This window comes from Carya illinoinensis, chromosome 7, assembly GCF_018687715.1.
Source record: "Carya illinoinensis cultivar Pawnee chromosome 7, C.illinoinensisPawnee_v1, whole genome shotgun sequence".
Lineage (NCBI taxonomy): Eukaryota > Viridiplantae > Streptophyta > Magnoliopsida > Fagales > Juglandaceae > Carya > Carya illinoinensis.
The window spans coordinates 42,933,455-42,947,440 of NC_056758.1; the positions used below are offsets into that span (position 1 = coordinate 42,933,455).

The 13,986-nt window shown below is 36.1% G+C and overlaps 3 protein-coding genes across 3 annotated transcripts; 1 reads left to right on the forward strand and 2 right to left on the reverse strand.

Annotated features, from left to right (window-relative positions):
- Positions 1 to 227: 227 nt before the first annotated feature.
- LOC122316804 (14 kDa proline-rich protein DC2.15-like) lies at positions 228 to 1,019 on the reverse strand. Its single transcript, XM_043133597.1, has one exon. The coding sequence runs from the start codon at positions 936 to 938 to the stop codon at positions 564 to 566; it is 375 nt and encodes a 124-aa protein (XP_042989531.1). The 5' UTR covers positions 939 to 1,019; the 3' UTR covers positions 228 to 563.
- A 3,511-nt stretch (positions 1,020 to 4,530) lies between these two features.
- Positions 4,531 to 7,116, forward strand: LOC122315661 (vesicle-associated membrane protein 711-like). The gene is made up of 4 exons (XM_043131721.1): positions 4,531 to 5,063; positions 5,405 to 5,595; positions 6,016 to 6,179; positions 6,800 to 7,116. Exons 1-4 carry the CDS (start codon positions 4,847 to 4,849, stop codon positions 6,885 to 6,887), a joined length of 660 nt encoding a protein of 219 aa, XP_042987655.1. The 5' UTR covers positions 4,531 to 4,846; the 3' UTR covers positions 6,888 to 7,116.
- Positions 7,117 to 7,349: 233 nt separating this feature from the next.
- Positions 7,350 to 10,766, reverse strand: LOC122315660 (protein FAR1-RELATED SEQUENCE 6-like). Its single transcript, XM_043131720.1, has 3 exons — positions 10,610 to 10,766; positions 9,974 to 10,039; positions 7,350 to 9,416 (listed from the first exon to the last, which is right to left on the reverse strand). Exon 3 carries the CDS (start codon positions 9,413 to 9,415, stop codon positions 7,403 to 7,405), a length of 2,013 nt encoding a protein of 670 aa, XP_042987654.1. The 5' UTR covers position 9,416; positions 9,974 to 10,039; positions 10,610 to 10,766; the 3' UTR covers positions 7,350 to 7,402.
- Positions 10,767 to 13,986: the final 3,220 nt, after the last annotated feature.

A 13,986-nucleotide genomic window follows, 5' to 3' on the forward strand; every position in this document is an offset into this window, starting at 1 on the left:
AATAAAATATTTTTATAATATTATTTTATATTAAAATTTGAAAATGTTAAATTTTTTAATATATTTTATGTTGAAAATTTAAAAAATAAGATAAAATGAGATGTGTCGTTTCTCTATCGAAATTAAACCTTACCAAAATTAATGCCATTTATTTCTCTTAAATATAACTCCATTTTAAAACATGTAGATATTTCAAACATGGGAAAAGAAAAAAAAAATATGAAAAGGAAAATAAAGGAAAAGAAAATTAATAAAGTAATATGCATGCAGCTCTGACATAGAAATAAGTTTTCTGATAAACACTCTCGGGGCAAACAGACTTGCCTACTTTATTTGAACAAATCACATGATATTACTCTACGGGAACAAGTTGAACAACTACATACCCGAATCGGTCCCCATAAAATAGCAAATGGAAAAAGAGCAAAAAATAAATCAAAGCATCAAGAAATTAACCCAGAACGTACAGCAACAAGAGAAGCAAAAATACACCCTAGAAGCTAAGAAACACACACTGCAGAACAAACTTGCCAGAGCTAGCCCTTGTTAATTTGTTTTCCTTTTTATTCACATACGAAACCAGGAGGAACTGACTTTTGGCAAGCACTAGCAAGCAAACTAAGTGTAACAGGCACGTTCAAGTTAATTCCAAGCACATTAGCCTTAATGGCAGTGCAAAGACATAGTGCAGCTTCAAGGTCAGCCAAGCCTCCAAGCAATGCGCAACACTTGCTGGAAGGAGGGGATCCAAGCTGAAGGTTAACCAGTCCAAGAAGATCGACGCAAACTCCAAGCTTCAATGTGTCCTTGGGGCATTTTGCCATGGGAGCAGGCGAAGGAGTGGGCTTGGGCTTGCATATACCACATGCACTAGAGACTGTGAAGTAGAAAAGGAGAGAGATGACTAAAATGCCAGCGGAGAGCTTGTTGGAAACCATGGCTGGCTAGCTAGAAATTTAGAGTGGTACTACTAGCTAGTTCAAGGGCTTTAGGTATCTTCTTTGAGGCAGGGAGTGCATCTTTTTTAAAGGAAATTGTGAGGTGGATATTGGGCGTCTGATTGAGTGAAAGAGAGCGGAAAAGGACGATCATGTAGCAGTTGGAATTTTTGTATATATGCTAGCATTTGGAGAGGTAGATTTTAATTACTTTGTTTCCTACTGGGACATTAATTATGTAATAATTTCACTTGGAAATTATGTCTATTCTAAAAAACAAATTACGGGCCAGGCGGGCTTTGATCTAACTCGAGACAAGGCTGTAAAAGGATTAAAAAAAAATGATAATTAACAATGCTGGGTGCACTATAATTGGACTAAAACCCAAAAGAATTGTTGAAATGAGGTTTGTAGTTAGTACTAGTTGTCACTTTAATCTTAACTACTCTTGTAAAGTCGACATTAGCTAGTCTTCGTCGTGCCATTAAATGGTCCAAAGTTCTGAGAGCAGCGGTTATTTTCAGTGCCCTAGATTGGAATAATGGGCGGTTGCAAAGACAAATTAATGCAGGCCGCGCGCTGGCTTCCAGCTAGTTTTTATAAACTGTGTCGACAGGCGTGAACCTCTCTGATATATATTCCTTTGTCTTGTTAAAGGTCCATTATTTGGTTCTTTTATTTTCAATTATTGGGAAGCAATGAGGTCTGGGGAACGCGATTAGGATGATCACATGGTCGGGCCGGGCGTTGATGCAGGAACTGTATGCATGCATCTAATTACCCCTGAATTAATGCATGGTAAACCATATCCTTAAAACTTTTTTTTTTTTTTAACAAAATGATAAATAAGACCATGGCTAATTAATTAATTAGACGATCGACTTTCACTACGATCGAAATAGATTGAGCTAGCGCTCGTACCTGTGGACAAATTATATTTTTTCTTTGCGGCAAGAAATTAATGTCAACTTCGATCCTTTCATGATCAAGTTTCTCATTTATGATCAGTACAATAGAAAACAAAAAATAAAAAAAATGGAATCTAGTATATATTATTCTTATCACAATCGTACTGGTTAGTTTCCAAGTTCCTATAGGCTATATTATACGTACGAACTTGAGAAAATGAAAAGCGAATATAGTGACGAAATTTCCGAAGGGAAAGCTAGACAAAAGAATCATGAGTTGCGCAAAATATAACGGGGACGCAAAGTATAAGAAATATATCGATAGGCGCCTCCACACGACTGACATGGACAACAATCTGAGAATCAATCTTAAGGCTTTGGACCACAGTTTCATATGGAGATGGAGATATATATATATATCTCTGCAATTCTTTGAAGAAGTACTGATAATTAGCGGCAATATTTAATGCTCTGTGTTGTGCGGATGATCATGATATGCATGCTGATTCTTGAAGCTTCCCGGCCGGCCACTGATGCCAAGGTTTGAAAGTTGACAAATGAACAGTTGGTTCTTGTTCAAAGAACTGTAACTATCCCAACCAAGAGCACGAGAATAGATTATATCTATATGCATGCATATCTCTCAATATTAATCTCACATGGTCTGGCTCCCATTAATTCTTTTCGGCTTTTTCATAAATTATTCACTGTCAGTTGTCCCACTTGTTTGATGTATATATTCGAAACTTTACAAGAATATATAATGTTCTTATCCATCTATCTATCACTCTTTTTTAAAGCCCATTTCTAGGTATGGTCCACATGATATATAGTAGTTAGATCTCTCTCTCTCTCTCTCTCTCTCTCTCGCGGAACTTATTTCTATATATGGTGGGTGTAGTCATGATTCAATTTCAAGTTACAGAAGCTTTTATCAGTTGAGCCAATAGATACCCATTTTATGTGGAAGACCGGCTGGTAATTGATTTATCCATTCAATTTCAATTGTTTTTTTTAAGGCAATCTTTTAGTGCACGGCACGATATATAGAGATTTAAAATCATTATCTGTGGTTGAATTACCATCCAAGACCAAGGGATTCGAGCACGATTTGAAGTGGTCCAAGACTGCAAGGTATCCAGTAGTACTATAGAAGATTACAAGCCCCTCCTCCCCCCCCAAACATCGGGTTAACCTCTACTTTCCGATGTTTGGTTATGATTCCAACAGCTAGCGTTTTTGGTCAGCTTAGGAGTTGGGGTTTCAGTACTGATGTGTGTGTCATCTATGCCGTATACGACCCAATTGGCTTGCTGAAACATTAAAAAAAAAAGAAAAATGAATTGAGTATTTCCCTCAAGATATCCCTCTTTGCAAAGGAAACGAGCTCCTTTTTTCTTCATTAAAAGGATACTGGTCGTCTGATGCAGGACGGGCCATGCACTTCGGTCTCGAGTTAAATTGATCTAACTTATAGGGTCCAAAGAAAAGCTCCAGTATAAGGCCTGATACCTAATTAGAAATCTTTCTACAAATGTTTGCGTCCCTTTTTAGGCTATCCTCCAATGTCGGGGCCCATTAATCAAGAGTTGGCCCAGTGAAAGGGGGACTGCACGTGGCAAACTGGAATGGCAGGGGGAAATGAAATGAAAAGCATATCAAAAGTAATTGAAATAAAAGAAAAGAGAGAGAAGACGTTAGTGGGTATGCTGGCATCACATTCGTTAATGAGTACTGGGCAGAGAGAAAAAGAAAGAGACAGAAAAGGAAACATCCTTCACCAACCATGGTCCTTTTAATTTTCATCATATCTCTCGCTTCTTCCCATTTTCAATTCCCCTTCCTTTCCGCCAAAATCCAAACTCAAATGTATGAGCATAAATAATGCTGTATTGACTTCTTAATAATTGTTTGTATTTCTTTAATAATTGGACATGCAAGTCGGCAGGGGGCTAAAAAAAAAAGAGACACAAAGTGGATGACGCGTACAAGTTAATGTGCACTCCGAGTTTCAATTGCCGACACACAGTCATAGAGAGGTGGCATCTAATGTCAATATCATACGTTGATTTATTTTGTTTTCTTCTTTGGAGGGTCGAATTAATGATGTATTTTATTCAACCACACAACGTACTAATAAGGTAGCATGCTTTAGTTGCCAAGTGTTCGTTCTTTCCTTTGGAGGAGTTAATACGATTGATGTTTCCTTTCTATTTCAATCCATTCGAAACCATTCTCCTTTTATTTTATGGATTAGCATTAGCCGACATTGGTCATTCGGAAAGATTATCATATTTTAATTTTATTATGCATTGATTTATATGAATAATATTAACTACAAATTTTAAATAGATAAACTTTTTTATAAAAATAAAAATTATTTAAAAAAATTGACTTTTAATATTTTTAATAACGAAACACACTTTTTATAAAAATTACTACACAAAATTTATCTATTTAAAAGTTGTAAAAATCATCCCTCACTCATCAAAGATTAGAAAAAATTTATACAAATCTCAAATAGAAGACAACACAAATTCTTATAAAAAAAAATATATCTCATTTTAAAAGTATAAAAAAATTATTATTTATTAATAATACTTTTAAATAATAATACTTTAGACCATCTCCTTATCACTCTATTTTGGTAGAACGGCCAAAAAATATTATAAACAGTTACACGCGTCGTCGAGCCTGTGGGAACAATGGAGTAAAAGAGAAAAACCTTTTTCAGTTCTACAATCGCATTTAGAGGGGTAGGGGGTTTTGAAAGTTGAAACTTGAGAGAGCAACAGAGAGGGAAGGGAGAGAGTCTTAGACGTATTCCCGCCTCTTTTGCGAGAGAGAAAAATAAATTCGAGGAACAGAATCTTGTAGTTGATCTCTAGCTTCGGCAATTTTTATTTGTTACTACGAATGTTTTGTAGAGGGGCTCGAATCTTGATTTCTAAAAGACAGGAAATTTTGTAGTGAGAGAGGGAGAGAGATCTGTGGTGGACGATGGCAATCCTCTACGCTGTGGTGGCACGGGGATCGGTGCTTCTGGCCGAGTTCAGTGCCACCTCGACCAACGCGAGCGCCATCGCGCGGCAGATTCTCGAGAAGATACCCGGGAACACCGACACCCACGTCTCCTATTCTCAGGACCGTTACATCTTCCACGTCAAGCGCACCGACGGCCTCACCGTCCTCTGTATGGCCGACGAGAACGCCGGAAGTTAGCCCCTCCCCTTCCCCTCTTCGTTTCTTTTAATTTTATCATCACATGATTTCCGAATCAATTCGGGCATCTGTCCGAATTATATTGATTTCATTTCATTTTGTGGGTGATTATATAAATTCGGTATCTTTATTACATATAAAACGGTCATGTGGTCAGTCATGCGGGTGTTTCGTCGTCGATGAGATCATGTTGTTCCTTCCATTTTCAATTGATTTTAGGATTATCTGTGTTTCGGTGTTCATTTGTTCTTCAAAAATAAAACATGTTAAATGTGCTAGGGACATTTGGAGTGCTAGATGGTAGAGATCTTACAGTAAAAAGCAATGATTGTGCAGGGAGAATCCCATTTGCGTTTCTCGAAGACATTCATCAGAGATTTGTGAGGACTTACGGGCGTGCAGTTCATTCTGCCCATGCTTATGGCATGAATGATGAATTCTCAAGGGTTTTGAGCCAGCAAATGGAATACTACTCGAACGACCCAAATGCTGATAGGATAAATCGACTAAAAGGTGAAATGAGTCAGGTAAGTTTTGAAGGCTTTTCATCAACAACCTCCGATGTTAAATGTTGTTTGGTTTTCTGTCCGGGGTATGTTTTCTTTGAATAATACCGAGGGCTTTCTGTTGGCCACTTATAGTGGACAAAGTATTTGGGATGCTAGGTTACATTGTATTCGAGTCTCTCTTCACAATGGGTGTCACTGAATTACTTCTGTGTTACTCGGCATGTGATAGTCTGTTGGTTTTATTAAAAGAGAAAAGCCATGAGTTAAGTGTGTTAAATTTAGTTCTTCCTTCAATCAAACCTGCTGCTTAAATGTAATGATCATAATACAAGGCTGAAAAATCTGAATGGATTGTATTATCATACAGCTCATTAGTTCTTGAATTTTTGTCCTTTAATGACTATTGCGCCCAAATTTTGTGATATTATGATTGAATAGGTGCGAAACGTCATGATAGAGAATATTGACAAAGTTCTCGAGAGAGGCGACCGTCTGGAATTGCTGGTTGACAAAACTGCAAACATGCAAGGAAACACCTTCCGCTTCAGAAAGCAAGCTCGTCGTTTTAAAAGCACGGTGTGGTGGAGAAACGTCAAGCTCACGTATGTTCTTGAACTAAAGATTCTCTGTATTAGGAATTGCGTCAAGGGAAGATGAATGAAGCCTATAGCTTGTTTATAAATCTATAAGCATTATGTGTCGGTTGGGTTATGAGTCTTTTAAAGGGTTCTTGAGGATTGAAGATCATACTGATTAGTCCTGGAATAGTTTACTAGTTTTCTCGCCTACCTTCTATAGATATAGCTATTTTATAACTAAATTAACTTGATCTTGAGCTTCAAATTCAAATAGGCCAAATGGGAAGAACTTAAATCATTTTTTTGTTCGGCTGTATATGCCAGAATCCAATATATGGGAGGCTTCGTGTTTATCTCAAGTTAATTTAATGATAACAAGTAAAATATGAAAAACCACTCGTACTTTCGTCCAATAGGAATCAAGCTTCTGCTTTGTGTCAACCCATTTTTTATTTCTAATTACTTCCTCCAACTCTTCACAATCTGCTGTTTTGGAAATTTGAACTATAATAAAGCCTCAAAACCATCATTTGATTAATGTTACCCTTTTGGTTTGGACAAGTGTTTCGTGTAAATTAGCATTTATTTGCCTGCTGAGATGCATAACAATCGTGGGCACTGATGAAATGCTTTGAATCTTGCAGCGCTGCACTGGTACTCTTGCTGCTGGTGATTGTTTATGTTGTACTGGCTTTCGTCTGCCATGGTCTCACCCTTCCTTCCTGCCTTTAGTGAGGTTGTAAGGGTGGCATGGACTGAGATTTGTATGTGCTTCTAGTTTTCGCCCCGTCTGCTTTTTTGGGTTGCGGTATATGGGTTCCGGTACTCACCCGTCAGCACGAGTGCCCTTTTCGTATTACTCATAGTAGTCGAAGCGATTCACGTTTGTATTTCTTTTGAAGCCACGGATTGATGAGTTAAGATTTATAAATTGGAGACCATCTGGCTTTCAGGTGCAGAATTTATGTGGCTTCTTCCCACTTCTATTTTCTTAATTTTGTTTCCCTTCCTGTACCGCGAATCAAGAAAACAAAGACATTTCAGGAATGGACCAGAATATCCAGTCCTGAATTGTTTTATATAACAAAAAAATATATATATAATTTATCAAAACTGGTTCTACATAAAAATAGAACATATCTGTTGAGAGAGAGAGAGAGAGAGAGCATATCTGTTAAGTTAGAAAAGGCCGTGTTAGTATAATCAAACCTCAGCATTTCTTGGATCAGATAGCGTAATGTTCTCTATCATACAAAGTCATTCTCTACAGCATTAAACTTGTTTAACAACCCCTCTAATTCTTGCAATGCAATCTTATAGTGTTCGTGAGACTGCGCGCCTTCTCCCACAATCGATAAAGCAAGTTTGTGCAGATGATTGTGCCACTCCACTGGATCATACACATCAATGTTACTTGAGTTATGGTCCAAACGATACCTGCACCTGAAGTCTTTACTCCAACGGGGCAGAATATAGCGAGACGGGATTTCTTCAACGCCATTATAATTAAGAACATTTAATGCATGCCGGCATAGATAACCTTTATAGTTGAACAAACTGCAGATGCATCGGATATCCACCTGTGTTGTCTCGTACAAAACTTCATAATATCTGACTTCCCTCTCGTTTCCTTCTACCTCAACTCGTTCTTTAACTATATACGTTATTATTGGTCCATTGACATTCACCTGCTTCGTGTTGAAGCAAGAGTACATGCCTTCGACCTCGGACTGGAACCTCTTAAAAATTTCTTTTGTATACACCTTAGAGAGCTGCACCTCAAAATTGCATCTTGTTTTCAATTCAAAGCTTGAATTTCTCGACTCTGTATCTGCCATGGCTTCTTTGAGGTGCTTCCTATGTAGAGCCAGATCATACTTATCGACAAATTCTTTAAAAGACGTATGTTTATGTACATAACCCTCAAAAAAGGCAATCAAGCTCTCATTTTCTCGGATAGGGACCATTCCTGCAAAAAATATGTCTTTCAAGTAAACTGGAACCCACAACTCCCTGTCTTCATACAGTGCTTGAAGCCATTTATTATCCCCTAGTTTATGCCACTTGATCATGTCGGCCCAAGAAGTTTCAAACTCTGCTATCTTCAAGGAATCATACACAGCTTTGTTCAGTTGTCTTTTGATTGCTTCAAATCCCTTCAATCCTCCCAACTTCTCTGGAACTCTTTGCATGATATACCACATACAATAGCAGTGGCGAGCATTTGGGAAAACCTCAGAGACTGCACTTTGCAAGGGTTTACACAGATCAGTAACAATCACTTGTGGAGGGCGTCCAAGCATGCATTTAAGCCATGCTCTTAAAATCCAAACAAAATACTCTACAGACTCGTGTCCTAGGAAGCCACAGCCTAACAACACGGACTGCCCATGGTGGTTCACAGTGACAAACGATAGCAGAGGGATCTCATATTTGTTTGCCAAGCATGTTGTGTCTATTGCAACTGTGTCACAAAAATAACCATATGAAGCCCTAGACCTGGCATCAGCCCAAAATATATTCCTTAGGCGCCCATCATCATCAAGATCAAACAAGTAAAAGAAGTTAGGATTTGTCAGCTTCATGCGACAAAAGTAGTTATAAACTGCATGAGCATCTCCTTCTTTAAGTTCCAAATGTTTTGAGTTATCAACAGGATTGATACCTTCAATTTCACTGAAATTCGGGTATTCATTATGGCCAGTATTTATAACAGCTGTTCGATACAGCTTAATGGTGTGTATTTCTGCAACAGGCTCAGGTGGTGGTTGTGCTTTTTTGGCTGCAAGAATCATCCTTTTATGAGACTTATAAAATCGTTTGATTTGTGGACTGACCTGATGGTTGTGCCCAAGCTCAACTTCAACTATCCTCCACCTCTTGGAGTCCACCAGCTTGATGACTATCATTGCAGGACAGCCAGTTCTTGTTTCTGGTCTTGGATTGTTTGCTTCACTCTTTTTCTTGAAACCGGCACTACTGCAGCTAAGTTTTGCCCTATATCGCTCTTTTCTCTTAGATCTAAACCATGAATTGCTCACTCTGATGCCAAAACCCTGTTCTTTAGCATAAATATTGTAAAAATCATAAGCTTCATCAAAAGAATCGAACTCCAAACCCACAGTTGGTGAAGGGGGTCCCTTTCTTAATTGTGTTTCCTCAGTTTCATCATCACGTTCCACCACAGTGCAGTCCCCTTCAACATCATACTCATCACCTTCATCGAATACCGGCTCACTATTTAGACAAACTTCCTCCATCCTGAAATACAAATTGAACAAGACAATCAAATCGAAATGGTTACTTTCAACTCCAAATCCTATTTTGGCATAAAATATATGCATGAGAGCATCTTCCAAGGTGTCGATAAATATTTGCAGTAACATCTGGCAGATTTTTAGGAATTTTTGTCTCTCAATCACATAGGGTACTTACAGATTATTGAGAGGAAAAAAATAGAAGGTCCAAGTTGGATGACCGGACTTCATTTACCAAGAGTCTTACGACAAATTGATACAAAATTCCCATTCATTGGAGGAAAAAAAGTGTGAAAAAACGTCAATAATGTCAACAGCTACCCACAACGATTTGATGCTTTTATAAAAAGATAGCTCTTAATCTCCTTTGTGCATGTTACGTAAACTACAAGACTAACATAAACACCACGGAAAGATTTCGGGCTTCTGAGGTAAACACAAATACAGATTTAAAACCGAGCAGGCAACAAATTCAAGTCGAGGTGTTTGGAAACTTCTTCAAGCAAAATTGTAATCAGCTGGCAAGAGAATAAAAAGATACAATGTAACATGTAACGGTACCTTCAAATCAAACAATATTATTGCCGGTCATGTTGTTGGTGCTGAAGAACCCACCATCCTGGACCCCTGGTTCCATCATCAGGTTATAATAAAGCACATCACTTCAAGGCTCGAAGAAACTTCTTTTCAATGGAGTTGACATGAAAATTACGACTGACACAAAATTTCCAGATAGATATACACAAGCACAGATACATTGGTGTAGTGTGTGTGGGCGGGCCTGCGTGCGTGTGTAAATGATCTAATCCTGTATGACACATTTCCAAAAGAAAAATCTAATAATATGGAATTCCGTCAACAGCCACAAAAAAATAAAATAATAATCCATATCCGTCGGTTTGGTTGCTCAAACTACTGAGAAAATGAAATGAAATCAGAACTTGAGCATCGCGTGGTTCTGTTCATTCGCCTAAACTCGAACTCGTAGCTCAGTGAAACCTACAACGTTTCCTACCCTACGTCCCAAACTACGAAAAATATAAAATTCCACATTCTCTGCCTTCCCCACTTCTTCTAAGTGACCAAACCGGTACGTAATCGAAGCCCTAACTCAAACAGATCATTGACCTAGATCAATAATTCTACCCTCTGATCTCGGGAATTACGATAACAAAACGAGAATTTAGACGATCTTACTCAAAGATTCTCCGATCAGACACGCAAGACGGTCCAATCGGCGGTGGATTCGGGGGCTGAGTCGTCCTTCGAGTTTGAGTTGGCTATCGAAGGAGAAATCGCGAGTCACAGTGGGGCTTACAGAGGTTTGAGGGATCTTTCGACTCTATGAGCTGACACGTGGGTTCAAATACGGGGGTACTGTTTTTTCGACCTTTGTTTCGGATTGGTCCTTGATTTCTGCGCTCGGTCCAAGATTTTTTTTTTTTTTTTTTTTGTGATTTTTTTCATTCTTTTTTTATATTAATAGATAAATTCACAATATTACTAAAAAAAAACAATTTCTTAATTATTAAAAAAAATATATACTGGGACACATAGTCGGGACATAAGGTATTTCTTTATCTCAAATAATCTCAATGGCAGGGTATTATGTAAAAATGATATAGTTTTAAATAAAATATTATTAAAATATTATTTTTTAATATTATTATTATTTTAAGATTTAAAAAATTAAAATTTTTTATTATATTCTATATAAAAATTGAAAAAAAATATAATAATAAAATAAAATAAGATTAAATATTTGCTCTATCCAAACAAATCATGATAGTAGAGTGACCGTTACTTTTTTTCTTTTCATATTTTTTAAATAGATTTAAATATTTTTAAAAAATAAAAATATATATTAATATATTTAAAATCATTTCCTGAATCACTAAATAAAAAAATAAAAAAATTGGACGAATATTGAGCAGTTACTTTGGCAGCATACAAGGGTTTTCCAAAGTTGAAACTCTTGGAAAAAAAATATTTTGGGCTATTTAATATACTAAAGCAACACTAGATTTTTTTTCATTTTTTATTTTTTATATTTTTTTTAGCCAGACTCGAGATTTTTTATATTAATAATTATTTTTATTAGTTTAGGTTCTGCAAAAACTTTTTGTACAGCAAATATACATCTTTATGCTTCCTTAATATTTTACTTGAAATTTTCTTAATATTTTTTTAATTTAAAAAAATAGAGATCTAGTCAAAGTTTTGAATTTCATTCCAGTGATCATTCCGATTGAAGTACTGAAACGAAATATTTCGATACCAGTACGTTTCGATGTATCGTTTTTTAAATAATTTTTATATAGATAAATAATTAGTTATATATATTAAAACAACTATATATAAATTATATTTTAAACTAACTGAAATACATATAACTATAAATATTTTTATAATTTTTACATAAATATATTAATTATAAAAATAAATTTTTTGGTTCCTGTATTTTCGATTATAGATGAGATATAGAGTACCAAATGTAATAAAGTAGATGAACAAACAATCGAAAAAACTTGGAGAAAAAGTAGATTTATGTACAATATAAACTGTAGAGCCAGGAATGCACGGAAGGGGAAGGGAGAAAAAGTGAAAAACATCATAAAATGACAAGAGTGTCCTCATTTTTTTAAAACTATTCACCAATTTGTTATTAATTTTTATTTTAGATCGGAATGCTCTTCTGGTCCGAATACTTAAATCTGATCAGAATTGATCGAAATCAGTTGGAACGGCTAGAATTTGACCCGATATGGAACAGCAGCTTACACTATATCAATTACTGTTTACGTATAAAAAATTCCAATCTTTTCAGTTGGAACAGAACGGATTTCAAAACTTTGAATATAATAATTTTAGTGAGGTTACAAAGCGGTTAACAAAATAATAAATGCCACACAATTATATCCCATATGTGATAAATATACCGAGAAGGTACAGCATTTCGATTAAAGCAAAGCTAAAATTAAAAAAAAAAAATTAAAAAAAAAAAAAATTAAGAGTATTAGGGTCGAAGGCGAAAGCAGACATATGTCAATTGTCAATCCCTTGACATGCACAAAGATGAAGAGCCTGCTGCACTACTATGCAAATGTGTTTAATCCCATGACCGAGAGAGGAAGCAAATCAGCACTTCTACCTTATTAGCAGAGATTAATGATCATCTTTAAATAACATAATCATCATGTATCTTGGAAAAAGTAAATATCTTGGGGGTTCCAAGTCCACGTTATGTCCATTTTCATTATAAATTTATGATTTTCTTTAGGTTATGGTTAGTCCAAAATGTGAGATGCCTTTGGATTGCCAATCTGCCGTATAAAAGATGAAAACAAAAAACAAAAAAAAAAAAAAACCATTTTCAATCTTTGAATGAAGACCCGTGACCCGTGATGTGCTAAAAACAGTAACATGGGCGTAACAGTTCTACCAATGGGCAATTGACCAAATGAAATGCATCACTTCTTCTTTTATTTTCTTTTTTAAACGTTTGTTGTTTGGTTGTGTATTTAAAGAGTATTTAAAGAAAACAAGAACAATGAATATAAAGTAATAGAAAATCTACACAGCAGTCTCACACTTTTTCACACTATTAAAAAATATAAATTTACTATTTTACCTTCTACTATTTTACACTGATGTGTTGGGTGTGGGGCTGCTGTGTAGCAGTGCTCATAAAGTAATAGCTCTGCTACAGGCAACCGACCCACAAAACTGTAGGGAATCGGCATGCCACGTCAGCCCATAAAAATTAAAAGAAAAACAAAAACAAAAAAGGTCAAAAATGAAAGCACAAACGGTGGAATTCAAAAGCCAAAAGAAAATAAAAGATTTGGGCCTTGGAAGAGGAAATGGCATGCATTCATCTCTTTCCCTTTAGAATCTTTCTTCTATTTTCATTTATGTCATAAACAAGTTAGAAGCATCCTCTCAATTTTATGGATAAAAAATCTTGTCTAATATTTCTCCATTATTCTTCTCTCGCTTATATCTATCAATCCTATAATCCCCTTCATTGCCAATTATTATTAATAATTGTAGATCCATAATAAAAATTGCAGAGCACTGATTCAAAGGCCGAGTTTGAAAATGAGTTCGGTGGGAAAAAAAGATAGGAAGGACACAGACCAAGATCTAAAGATTGGCCAAGAATAAGTAGCAGTTGTGGTGTTGCCAACACTTTTCATTGCAAGCCAAATTTATGGAAACCTCGAGATCTTGGTACAAAGGAGCAGATGAAAAGAGTTTTCTTTATCTTGGACCTGAAGGAGCAGAAGAAAACAGGGTAAATACATGAACAATTTATGAACTTTAATTTGGCCACATGGGATGTAGTGCTCTCGTGGTTCTTCTAGCTGGTTACAAATAGACTTTTTCATAAAGTTATGCCTGCTTAATAATTAACCACGAAAATCTTTCATATCTCTCTCTCTCTCTCTCTCTCTCAAAAGTAAAAAGTTTAGATTTGATTTTGGTCGGCTCTCCTTCCCTCATTCTGCGATGCACCCATATTATTTATCAATGTTTATTTTGCTTAATTTTATTTTATTTTATTCAATGCG

Excerpts from the sequence above, each read along its gene's own strand:
- LOC122315660 (XM_043131720.1), bottom strand. The coding sequence starts at position 9,415 with ATGGAGGAAGTTTGTCTAAATAGTGAGCCGGTATTCGATGAAGGTGAT.
- LOC122315661 (XM_043131721.1), top strand. The coding sequence starts at position 4,847 with ATGGCAATCCTCTACGCTGTGGTGGCACGGGGATCGGTGCTTCTGGCC. Across the intron at positions 5,596-6,015 it reads TAAAAGGTGAAATGAGTCAG|GTGCGAAACGTCATGATAGA; the intron begins GTAAGTTTTGAA and ends ATGATTGAATAG. Across the intron at positions 6,180-6,799 it reads TGGAGAAACGTCAAGCTCAC|CGCTGCACTGGTACTCTTGC; the intron begins GTATGTTCTTGA and ends TGAATCTTGCAG.
- LOC122316804 (XM_043133597.1), bottom strand. The coding sequence starts at position 938 with ATGGTTTCCAACAAGCTCTCCGCTGGCATTTTAGTCATCTCTCTCCTT.